Below are 12,695 nucleotides of genomic sequence, written 5' to 3'. Positions count from 1 at the left end.
TTCCTGATCGTTATGAGAGAGAGAGAGAGAGAGAGAGAGAGAGAGAGAGAGAGAGAGAGAGAGAGAGAGAGAGAGAGAGAGAGAGAGAGAGAGCTGCTGCCGGGCAGCAGCCACGACTTCACACCCTCCAGCATCGCCGTGACGTGGTGGTCACGGTGATATAGTACATAAAAAAAGAATGCAATATACATCACCAGGGAACAGATTTTAAGATAGATTGCACTAACCCTGTAACCTTTAGTCTGTAAAAACAACGCTCTTATGTAAAGTAGAAGTTGTTTTCCCTGTACATTTGATCAGTATAAATAAGAGAGAGAGAGAGAGAGAGAGAGAGAGAGAGAGAGAGAGAGAGAGAGATTTATCTATCTGGTCTATTAATTTTATACTTATTCGTGGTTTTTTCGAAGAGTGGTAATGGACAAGAACGCTCCACTAAATAAAACAAGATGAAAAAAAAAAAAATCTACTCAACGACAAATGAAATGCCTCTCTCTCTCTCTCTCTCTCTCTCTCTCTCTCTCACACACACACACACACACACACACACACACACACACACACACACATAGAGCAGGATGGAACGTGTTGACATCAGGGCTAGGTTGTGTCACACTCAGAATATGAATAGTTTAAAGTGTATCTTAATTTTTATGTCTTTTAGAATGAAAAAAAAAAAAATAAGAAAGAGAGACAGTTCTTTATAAATACATGGACGATTCATTTGTGCAAAGTGACGAAATGTTCTGAGATGGTAAAAGGCACAACTCCTCTAACATAATGGGTTAATCGGTCGCCTCTGCAAGATACATCATTTTGTCATTTTGTTTTTCCCTTCCGCTGCACTATATACAACGCATTACTTCTGCACTTTGCACTCTCCCTTCACATTGCATAACACCATTACTCCCACTCTTTGCCCGGGATCACCAAGCGCCATTGTTAAGCTCCCGACCACACCATGCGTTGTCAACTGCTTCCTCACTCACTTCGTTGATCTCTCTCTCTTTCTCTTTCTCTCTCTCTCTCTCTCTCTCTCTCTCTGCTATGAATGTCTATAATAATCAGCTATAAATGTCTATAATAAGTTAAGTCAAAGTTACAGTGTTCTGCGGTAGGTGGCAGGCCCCAGTGAGACAGATAAGCACATGTCCCCTTGCTATCTTTTGACAGTGGGAGTACCTTTAGATATGATTGCCGATTAAATAATATGGTATATCGCAACATTTACACACACACACACACACACACACACACACACACACACACACACACACACACACACACATACAAGGGAAGGAGAATGAGGACAGGATTGCTGTATGCTCCTTTACACCTACAAGAAGTTAGTCATTATGAAAGAAGTGGGGAATTAGAACATTTGAACTTTATGAAGCCTCTAACGGAAAATACAAATAGTAACAGTGGAGAATAGTGAGAAAGAAATGTGACTAACCTTTCTTTTAAACCAAAACTTTGCAGATACAACAGATATCCAACACATAAATCATCGTGATTAGCAAATATATCATAAGCAACATAAGGAAAAGTTTATACCGGTAATGATTCAAAGGACAAGCTTCCGACCTCCACGTCATATATTATTCGTATGGCTACACAAAGAATGGGAACAGGATTGTGACTCTTTTGCGCCTACAGGAAAGCAAGGATAAGTGTCATATTAAGATCTTACGAAAGTTATTGGATGGTGATACCGTGATGGACGCCCAAATCTAAGATGGCAAATGGTTGTTTGAGAATCTAATGTATGAGAATAGACACGCGAGAATTAAAATCATATCAGGTCACTGTCATCTTTTCTCGTGCATGTAGGTGAGTTTACTTAAAGTTACGGAACGGTCAAGACAAGCAGCTTGGGACAGAGGAGGCCTGCACGGCGGGCCACTTGCCAAGGAAAGCCATGACGAATATATAACTCAACACATACGGTGTCAGGGGGTACTTGCGTTTACGTCTACATTAATTCTTTCATTAATCACAAAAACAAGTAAATGAATAGATCAGATTGAATGAAATGAAGTACGAAATGTGGTTGTAAGACCAGTATTCTAAAATAATTCTGGCAGCATTCTTGGGCTACTTTCTAAAGGTTCGAGTTGAAATTCTTTTTTTTTTTTATTGATTTTGTTCATATACTTTTTTTCATTGGGTCTAGTGTCACATTAGCAACAATTATACATAATGAACAGGATCGAGGAACATCCTTTAAAAACTGGCTAATTACTTCTGTGGTATTTACGAACAGAAATAGTCTTGAGCCTTAAGTCTTGACTTTGATAATCCCTAAAAACAATTGTCGCTGTCCTGATGTATGGAGAACTCAGTGTCTTCTACAGGCACTTGGGTAGGTGGCGCTGGTCAGACCACATGTGAATTATGCAGCACAATTCTGGTCTCCACATTATAGGAAGGATTTAGATATATCAGAGTCAATGCAAAGAAGATCTAAAATGATACAAGAGATAAGGGACATTCCCTATGAAGCGAGACTGAAGAAACTAAATTTGCACCCCTTAGCTGATGGAAGTACTGAAGTGGTATTGGGGTTATAACAAAGGGGACATGAACGAAGTTCTTGGGTCAGTAACGGGAATAGAACCAGAAATAATGGGTTTAAGCTTGAGAAATTCAGGTTTAGGAAATTAGGAAAGAAATAGGCAGAAAGTAGGTTGATGAGTGGATGAAACGGGACCCAGTGATCAATTAAGTTCTTAGTGCTGAGTTAATATGGAGCTTTAAAAGAATATTAGATACATTTATGGATGGGGATCATAGATGGAATTAGGTAGCATTGCTCATACAGTTATGCCACGTGTAGGCTTGCTGACCTTCTCTTGCAGCTTCCATCTTTCTTATGTTCTTATGTTATGGTACGCGTTAATCCGTGTACTTTGTTGTTTGTATATGTGATGGTCAGGGTTACTTCCTCTAGCCAGTGTTCTTTTTATCTTTCTAGTCTAGAGATTGGGATGTTGACAGCACCACTGTGAATACGGTAGTCGTAGTGAGGAAGAAAACGTTTCATAAGGTGGCATGCCCTTCGCTCCACCTCCACCTCTGTGTGTCTGGAGTTCTCTGTCGTCTCCGTTCCCCAGCAAGGGCCGGGGCGGGATGAGACAGCGAACCACAGCTGCGGCGAAGAGTTACCATCACTCTCTCCTCAGATGCAGCTATATAGGATGGTTGTTTCATTGTCAGATCAGGTGTAGCTCTGGAAGCTTAGTTTTTATACCTGCGCTTCTCTTGTTATGATATTGTTTCTTTTCTGCCTCTGTCCGTAAGTTCTTTCGCTGACGCCTTCTTTTCTATGTAGTTGTGAGAAATGTTTAACGCAAGTCAAAAACACAACTCAAAAGAGGGTACAGTAGTAAGAGCACATACACCCTGCACCTTTTCTTCGTTTTTCCCTTTTACTCCCACAAATAAAATAAACTATACTAGCATTACTTATATCGGAGTGCTGTTGCAAACACATACTCCCCTTTCCCCAAAACATCATCCAATCATCTGACGGAGCACTACGCCCCTCAGCCTGCTACACGAACATAACGTCCACACGCCCCCCAAACACTGAGCTTAGCATCAGCAGAGCAAGCCATTTAGTCAATACACCCACCAAGCAGCTGTCTCGCCAAGCCAGGGCACCGAAGCAGCAGGGCGGCTGTGGCTGAGCGGTGGGCCAATGTGTAGCCGGGAGGGATGGCGTCCATGACATTCGGCCAAAAGACTTTCACGCCCACCCCGCCGCAGAAAGGCAGTTTTCCTCTCGATCACCAGGGCGAGTGTAAAAAGTTCATGCTCAAGTAAGGCTGGTACCATGCATGACGCTGTGATCTCTCTCTCTCTCTCTCTCTCTCTCTCTCTCTCTCTCTCTCTCTCTCTCTCTCTCTTGGAAATTCTATAAGTATTTTCATAAATGTTGTGATGCCTCAAACAATCTGAAATCATTAAACCAATTTTCATGTTTTGTTTTTAATCAATGATGAATGGAGAATTTACTTAAGTAAACCTTGATTTCCTAATCATTTAACTTTAATGAACAGATCTACATATGAATCATAAAATAGTTATTTTTGGATGAATACATTAGTTTTCATTTAGGCTTACTGTTGTATTTTCAAATGTATTGACTTTTGGTTGTTATTAATTGCTCATATGATACATTTTATTTTAGAAATATGTATGTTCCTATCACTGTTGAGAGATGTTAATTATGTTCCATGTATAATACGGAGGCATGAGTTTCATTTTCATGTATGTATATGTAGTGAGTATTCATAATTCAACAATGATACACTACTGCCTAAATTGGAATAGCATTTTTTTATTGCATTTAAATTGTTACAAGCTTATAATGAATTCATGAGACATTAAAGGAAAAAAATCCTTTTATTTGTATTCTTGTTACAGTTGCACAAGTGTATTGATCTTGTGACATGAATTTGAACAAGTTTGCATTGACACACATAAGGTGGCTGAGCCTAATACATTTAACCATGTTGTAACCCTCAACAGATACATGCTGTGCCTGCATGAGAACAAAAATAAAAACTCTGAGTGTCGTGAGCAGTCACGAGATTACCTGGCTTGTCGCATGGAAAAAGGTCTAATGGCTCAGGAAGAATGGAGCAAACTAGGATATTCTGACCTGGAAGCACCCAAGAATCATTCCACCTGAACACACCTAACCACCACACTTAAAGAAAGGTAAGTTTTATTCATGGCAAAAAAAAACAAAAAAAATTGGCTTCATTATGATGAAAAGATTTGGTTACTGGACTTTGAATGATAATGTGAGGACATGGCTCATTTTTTAAATCTTTTAACAGTGGAAATCATCTCCCATTTTAGGCCATGTCCCATCTGCCTCCCCTTGGTACTGGCCCACGGGTCCTGCTTGGTTGCACAGGCAGTGTGGCAACCATCAAGGTGCCTGAATTGGCACGGCGGTTGCAGGAGCGTGGGGCAAGTGTAGTCATTGTGCCCACCAAGAATGCTTGCCACTTCTTGAAAATGCAGGCTAAAGTAGATACTGGTCCTCGAAGGAGAACAGCTAGTGGTGGCGGTAGCTTTTCTAGTCAGGAAAGGAAAACTTCCAATAATGGTGAGCTAAGGTGCAGTGACAGTGAGGAGCAGAACAGCAGCAGTGATCCTTGCAGCCAATGTGGGAGCCGAAGTCCCGTGGGAGTAATGGCAGCAGGTGGGGGAGATGACAGTACTCTGAGATCCCTCTACCCTGACCTCAAGTTTATCCTGGACCAAGACGAGTGGTCTGCTTGGAATGGTCGTGGAGATCCAGTACTTCACATCCAACTGAGGGACTGGGCACAAGTGATGGTCATTGCACCCTTGGATGCTAACACCATGGCCAAGATGGCCCAGGGACTCTGTGACAACCTGTTGACTTGTATTGTTCGTGCATGGGATGTGATGCGGCCCCTGATATTCTGTCCTGCCATGAACACACACATGTACAAACACCCGCTCACCATGCGACACACAGCAATGCTCAAGGTGAGTTTGGTGGCAACAGTGATATTTGTGAAGCATAAGTTTTACACATAGTTAGTCAGTACAGTGCAACCTGTTACTTACCAACTCATTGGTATCAAAACAGTCACAAAGAAAGTTAACATTGCTACAAAATGGTGGGTTGGTGGTGTAAGGAAACTTGGGAGTTGCAGGAGTACTTTATTTCTCCAACGTTTTGCCTACAAGGTTTCTTCAGAGAGAATGATCATTCTCTCTGAAGAAGCCTTGTAGGCAAAATGTTGGAGAAATAAAGTACTCCTGCAACTCCCAAGTTTCCTTACACCACCAACCCACCAAACTGTTCCACTTGATTGCAGCATTGTTACAAAAGTAATAAATAATGTGATTCTGACAATCATTGATGTTTCTCTTTCTTTTTCTTTTTAAAGTCTTATATATAGCACTTGGTACATCAAATTAACTAAATAAGTGATTTGTAGAAAAAAAAAATTTCCTTTACTCATGTTCTCATCAGGAAGCTTGTTAGATGGTTACTTAAAAAATGAAAGGATTGGCAACAGCTAACTTGGACTAACAGGCTGCAAGGCACTCGCTGTTCTCTTCACTCAGCTAAACACTTCAGCATAATTCTCTCACTTTTCCTGTCCTAATTTTTATATAATAATGACTTTGACATCCTTTTCTCACTATGACATTTAATGTTTCCTTCAGCTGTTGAAAAGCCCTCTACTTGATAGAATTGTATGACTATCAAATGTTTTAAATGCTCTGTTTGCAACAGCTTTCTTAAATGTTTAGGTTAAGTGATTGACAAAGATTATTATCATTAACTATTAATATATTAATAAGAATGCCAATCATATGTTGAGAAATTTTGAAATATCTTGGATGTATTCATATATATTTCTGTTTTTGTCTTTGCTACAGGATCTTGGATATATTGAGGTGTGTGTAGTGTCCAAGAGGCTGATGTGTGGAGATATTGGGCCTGGAGCCATGGCTGAACTGGACAATATAGTCAACGCTGTTATGCAAGAATTGCCGGGTGCTCAGAGAATTGCTCATGGGCCCTTCTAGTCAAGGAGGGGGGATTCCTATCTTATCAAGTATGCCACATGTGTATGCAAGAAATATTCAGTACTTTTCCTAAAAATTTCAGATGAACTCCTTCAGATATGAATGGCAAAATGTCTTCATTCTGCAGGAACTTCTACTCAAGCCAACATTTTTATGCAATACAGTGTATTCACAAGTGGCTAATCATGCGCACAAATAAATGTATATCAGTATCAATTGTATAGCAATCAGGGAATATCAGGAGACTTATAAGTAAACAGTAGTGATTTGTAGAATGTGTAATAAAATGAAACTTATACACATTGAAAAATCTTTTTTGACAGTGTCCTGGAAAGAGGGAGGGAGAGAGGTATAATGGTACAGCAGGCACTAGGCCAACAAACTACTACACTATTGGTAATCACTTATGGCTAAGTTGGTAATACTAGGTACTCATTTAGCATAGTATAGTTTATGCTGATGCCTATTCTTTGGCCCAAGAGGTGTGTCATGACAGAAGTCCCCATTAGCACCATCTGTTCTTGCACCTCACCCCTTTTGCATTCTAGTCTCTTGTAGCACTTGTAGCTCCTACTCATTGTGCTTATTATGTCAAGCATTCAAATACTGGCCACTAACATATCTCTAACTTGCTGTTTTTCTGTGTTTTAGAAACTATACTACATGTAGCATGGGTAGAAACATAAGAAAGCAATCCAGAGCAGACCATGAAAGGTGGAATGAAGACCTTTGTTATGGTAGACATGAGATCCAAACACAACCCACCAAGCCATGAGTAATTTCTAATAGCTCAGTTAGTCTCAGTCTAACTGTCACTACAGGAAGAGCAGTCCCATAAAACTGCCCTTCATTCTCACCCTTGCAAATATTTATCTCATTACTTTTTCCCATTCGTAAAAGCTATGATTAATTAAGAAATATGGTTGTAGAACTTTTTTTATTGAGAATGTTACCCATAGCCTTATTGAATGCCTTCCATTATAACATTTTCACCTGTAAGCTATGCTTTTAATTTTCCTATGGGTATTTTTTATGCACCTGTAAGTTATTCCCTCCAAATAAAGGAAATCCCTCTGAATAATTTTTTTTTAGTTGAAAATTATACCTGTGTACACCAAATGCCAGTGGTTTCCTGGAAAGTGATGTAAAAAATAAATATTGAGTGGATTGGAATCAAGCTTTTATAGGAGTTCCTATGTTGAGAGGTGAACAGTGAGATGGGAGGAATTTCATTCTGTGTTAAACCCTAATGGACTGACCAGTTAATGTTGGCCGATGTTACAAAAGTGAGTGTTTGTGCGATATAAAATGGATATTATAAATACAAAAGGGAGAAATCTGAACTTGACAGGTGAATGGAAGAATAGGTGTAAAGAGAGGAAATGGCCTTGTTGGTGGACTCTAGAAGTAATGTATGATGTAGTAAAAGAACTGATGTAACCAAAACTTATTATTTATGAGACATGTGAGTGCTTGTGAATATGGTTTTTATTAAAAAGAGAAATGCATTCTTGAGTTACTTACAGTGCCTGGCATTTGTAAAGATTTGAAGCAAATATAACCACATTGCTGGGGACTAAATGTTTGAGTTGCCAATATATTAGTCAATGTTGGTATGTAAATGAAAAAAAATAAAGTATTTTCACAAGTATGTTAAATGTGAAAAAGTTTAAAGTAAAAAAAATCGTGTCATTACAGTGTAGGTACTGGCACTACTTTAACTTCATTCCATGCCATATGGAAGGAGACACTTTAAAGCCTTTACAATAAAAAAAAAAAATATTGGAAAGCTGTCACTGGGTCAGCACTAAACCTATCTTTGAAATTCCTGATGAATGAGCAGTTTTTAGTGTATGATGAATGAAGCTACTCAAACAAAAATCTTACTATGTATATCATTATGATGGATAATGTCCAGGTTCAAGTTTTATATAAAACTTCATTGTAAGGGAAACAACAATGTAAAAATTCTTTGATAAATTTATTTTCCCCAAATGATCAATAAGACATGATGCCAGAGGGCTAATTTACATCACCAGAGAACATGGAATGGCTTTGTGGACCTGGCCAACTATCAAATAAGAGGTGGGGTGTGCCAGCACCCAAGACTCAGCTGAGAGGGATGCCAGCAGCCACACAGTAACTTAAGATCAGTGCATGGCTCTCCTGACTCCTCAGACACCAAGTACTAGTACATGGCCAAATAAGGTGAGATATATAGTAACCAAAGTATCTCAAGACAGTTCTCAAGTATAATAAAATTAATACAAGATTAAACATATCTAGCTTAAGTTCTATCACTCAAATGCAAACTGACAAATCATTAACAGCATTGTTAATTAGAGGTTTAAAAATTTCATAATTATTTTTTACTTACAAACTGTCTCAATAAAGGAAAACTAATAACTGATAAGAGCATATTTTCTGGTATATGATGATATTTTAAACTGCCTGCTTTTCAGGGATGAATAATTCCAAGATGACATGTCAAACTCACAAACATATAATAAATGTTGTTAGACATACATCTGCCCTCATAGGCCATGAATTTTCCTCACTTTGAATATAAGGCTGTAAAACCATAAACCTTCACCTACCACACCGGTCTCTCTGCTGGTCTGGGATTGACACTGTCTTAATAATTCTTAGAAAGCAGCCCTTGAAGTTTATATACAGTTTGTAAATCAATCGCTTTAACAAATAATATATAGATACATCAATTTCTAAATGACAAAATATACAAACAATATTTAAAGTAAGATATTAAGAAAAGTTGCAGAAAATATACACATCTTGGGTCTGAGGATTCTGTTGTGAAACAAAGTAATGCTTCACAAGACCAGTGAACCACTCCCCTGACTTCTTTATATCACAAACATTGTCACAGGTTGTCTTGGGATTAATTTAGATAAATTAAGTTAACAAATAATATTTTTCATTAATAAAATACATAAAACACTTGGCAAAATATTGGTGTGGATGGATTGTTCTGCAAATACAGCCAAAAAATAACAGCTGAGCTTTTGTTGTTCTTTAAATCCCCCCTTACTGTGCATCAGTGTATAACAAATATTTACAACAATGATTCAACATCTACCTCAACTTCTGTTCTCATGTATTTACATAAATTTTGTTTTTTTGCTGATATAAAATATGGTGTATTAATGTCAAACAACAGGAGTCTTATCTAGAGCATGTCACTGAAACCAGCAAGTATATAACTGCAAATTATATTTTACTATTTGGGAAACCCTTAAAAAAATAATCACAAATGTTCAGCCAAATTATCATGGAAAAGGGGCTGAAGAGTGATGGGACTGTAGAGTTGACATATATCATCCATAATTCACATAAGAATGAACAGAAGATATAGCTAAATAGTATTTGGCAGAAGCAACAGGGTATTGGAAAAACAAAAAATAAAATATGAAAGCTTACATGCACATCTGCAGACACAAATGTGATTACACATGCTCTCAATCTTTCTCACCCTTTCACACACACACACACACACACACACACACACACATACAAACAACATAGCTCAGCAGCACTAAGTACACTCCTATGCATTTGTTTAAATTACTTGATGATGGCTTAATGATAAAATCATATGTAAACAAATCACAAAGTAAATTCTACATACATGGAAATTATGAACAAACTCAAATTTCTACTATAGCAAGAAAATATAAGTACAAAAATGCAAAATGTCTAGTGTCACCCAGAGGTGGTTTTATTCTTGGGGTAAAGTACCAAATTATATCAATGTAAGGTGGAGCAAGTGTTTGTCTGTTTCAAGTGGTAGCTTTTATGCTAATGCAAGAGGCAGTCTTCATATTCTCTATCAGTGAAGTTTTATTTATGAAAAAGAAAGACATGATTCTGATTAGAACACCCAAATCTGTCAGATCCACTAAAATCTTTTGTCACCAGTGGGACATACTGCAATAAGAAAATATAGCAAGTCTCTGCATAAGAACTACCAATTTTTCTTCTTCTTTATTTACAAGAATTCCATCAATCTGAAATATAGCCTTGATATTTTTTTGGGGAAATAATAGATCAATATCACTGCATTAATAGGTCCATGGAGTGTATTTGAAAATCTTCAAAACACACACTCTTAATGCTGAATTCATAATTCTCTGATATATATATATATATATATATATATATATATATATATATATATATATATATATATATATATATATATATATATATATATATACATATATGCAAGTAAAGGCCATATATTCAGTATTTATTCTCATCATATGGTTCAATAATTGAGATTTTCTTTCTGGACAAACATTACTATAGACTTCTTGATGTTACTTCTTTATCAAGATACTGGACCATTTTCTCCTACTTCCACTTCCACTGGTATGTTGTAGCCTGTTTGATAATGATTAATGGAGGTGATTCATCTTCAGAAAATAATAAAGTCATTAATAATAATAGTAATAATAATAATAAAAAAAAAAAAAAAAAAAAAAAAAAAAAAAAAAATATATATATATATATATATATATATATATATATATATATATATATATATATATATATATAAAATGTTCTCTAAAATTCTGGAGAAATGTTAATTTTTCTGAATTTAGGTCTTGACATCTTGAAAGGCATTTAATAAACTTTCCATCCATATATTTTGCATCAAAGTGGAATGAATTAATTTGAGTTTATTCAGGTTCCAGTCATCTATTTATTAATTTTGATCCACCACAATATGGTACAAATTAGCAAATGACCAATGGGTGGTTTATGACATAAGTACATATAACCATCTTGTGCTTGGTTCACCTTCCTGGCACTGTACTATCCATTTTGGAACAAATTTTTTCATTTGTAATTAACAACAAAAACTGAAGACTTGGTGTCAATAAATATTATGCTGTCAATAAGATAAGAACAAAAAGTACTGGAAAATAATATTCACTCTTGTCAGTGGCCAGGACAAACTTTGTGTCATGTCACTTGTACAAATATTCTAAATAAAAATAATATACATAGAGGGAAAAGATGTCAAGAAAATACAAAGTGCTGCTCACATAACAGTTCTAGGTTAATGTGGTACGAAAAGTGTTCATGGAAGAAATATCAACTTTTAAGAAATTCAAGCAACTTCAGTGAATCAAAAATACTGCTGATCCAAAACTCAGTTAGTCTAATAAGTAACTTAAAAAAGTCTTACAATAAGAGTTTTCACATCAGCATCTCTGCCATCCAACCTAAAATGCAGTGTGTTACAAGTTTGATGAACTGTGTAGTAAAGGACAAGGGAGAGGGAGATCAAGATGAAACATTAGATGTAATGATGACACTTTAACCCCATGTTATTCAATATGAAAGTATTAATATGTGACTGACTATCCTGCTCCAGAGGGAAAAAATAACAATAAATAATAATAAAAAAATAAATAAAATAAATAAATAGTAATAACAAAATAAGATAATTAATGAAAAATACACAAAAATAATTTTGGCAACCAGGAGATGAGAACCTTCAGGGTGGTAGGCTGCTGGCTAGTGGTGGAAAAAGCAATGAGACTCAGAAGAACTGCCCACAAACAAATAAATATTTTATTGACTATGTTAAGGAATAGATTTATAAAATATATATCATTCATCACTTAATACACAAGATTTTGAAATCCTCTAGTGAAGGTTAATTTATATAAAATAGAAGTTGTGGAAGGATTGATGAAAGAATGTTCTGAATATTGTGAGGATGGCAAGTCCTTAGCATGAAGAGAGGGCTAGGTGTCAGGTATGGTAGACTGGGGATGAAGGAGGAGCAGGAGATGAGGGTTGTGGTTGCTAGACATAGAGGCCACAGGTGGTGTCACTGCCACAGAGCTGGAGGGAAGTGACTTATTTCTCCCTGGTCCTGTACTACCGAACCATTTGCTTGCCATGATAACCGCATTCTCATCCTCAGTGGTACCTGTACACAATGAAGCTGTTTAATTGTTGGCTGAGAAGTATGCCACCAAATTTCACTAAATCAAAATGTAAATAAAAAAAACCCTGCTATCTACATTTCTTCCTAAAAGAAGACATGCAGAATTAACAAAAAGATATGTCAT

General features: G+C 36.7%; 2 protein-coding genes across 6 annotated transcripts in view; one reads left to right on the top strand and one right to left on the bottom strand.

The window, feature by feature from the left end:
- Positions 1-4,574: 4,574 nt before the first annotated feature.
- LOC123520473 (phosphopantothenoylcysteine decarboxylase subunit VHS3-like) lies at positions 4,575-8,096 on the top strand. The gene is made up of 3 exons (XM_045282728.1): positions 4,575-4,725; positions 4,870-5,532; positions 6,439-8,096. The coding sequence occupies exons 2-3, from the start codon at positions 4,873-4,875 to the stop codon at positions 6,586-6,588; spliced, it is 810 nt and encodes a 269-aa protein (XP_045138663.1). The 5' UTR covers positions 4,575-4,725; positions 4,870-4,872; the 3' UTR covers positions 6,589-8,096.
- A 3,200-nt stretch (positions 8,097-11,296) lies between these two features.
- Positions 11,297-12,695, bottom strand: part of LOC123520472 (AP-1 complex subunit gamma-1-like) — a 44,453-nt gene continuing 43,054 nt past the window's right edge. For all 5 annotated transcript variants that reach the window (XM_045282724.1, XM_045282725.1, XM_045282726.1 and 2 more), the window contains exon 19: positions 11,297-12,553. In XM_045282724.1, coding sequence (XP_045138659.1) covers positions 12,452-12,553 — 102 coding nt within the window. In that variant the 3' untranslated portion in view covers positions 11,297-12,451. The remainder of the gene's footprint in view (positions 12,554-12,695) is intronic.

The sequence above is a fragment of the Portunus trituberculatus genome, chromosome 47 (assembly GCF_017591435.1).
Source record: "Portunus trituberculatus isolate SZX2019 chromosome 47, ASM1759143v1, whole genome shotgun sequence".
In the NCBI taxonomy this organism is placed as follows: Eukaryota; Metazoa; Arthropoda; class Malacostraca; order Decapoda; family Portunidae; genus Portunus; species Portunus trituberculatus.
Note: the sequence above shows the minus strand (reverse complement) of the source record. Positions and strands in the feature narration are given on the sequence as shown.

What these genes read in the sequence shown, in the direction of transcription:
- LOC123520473 (XM_045282728.1), top strand. Translation starts at nt 4,873, where the DNA reads ATGTCCCATCTGCCTCCCCTTGGTACTGGCCCACGGGTCCTGCTTGGT. An exon ending in GACACACAGCAATGCTCAAG is followed by an intron (nt 5,533 to 6,438) that starts GTGAGTTTGGTG and finishes TCTTTGCTACAG; the next exon opens with GATCTTGGATATATTGAGGT.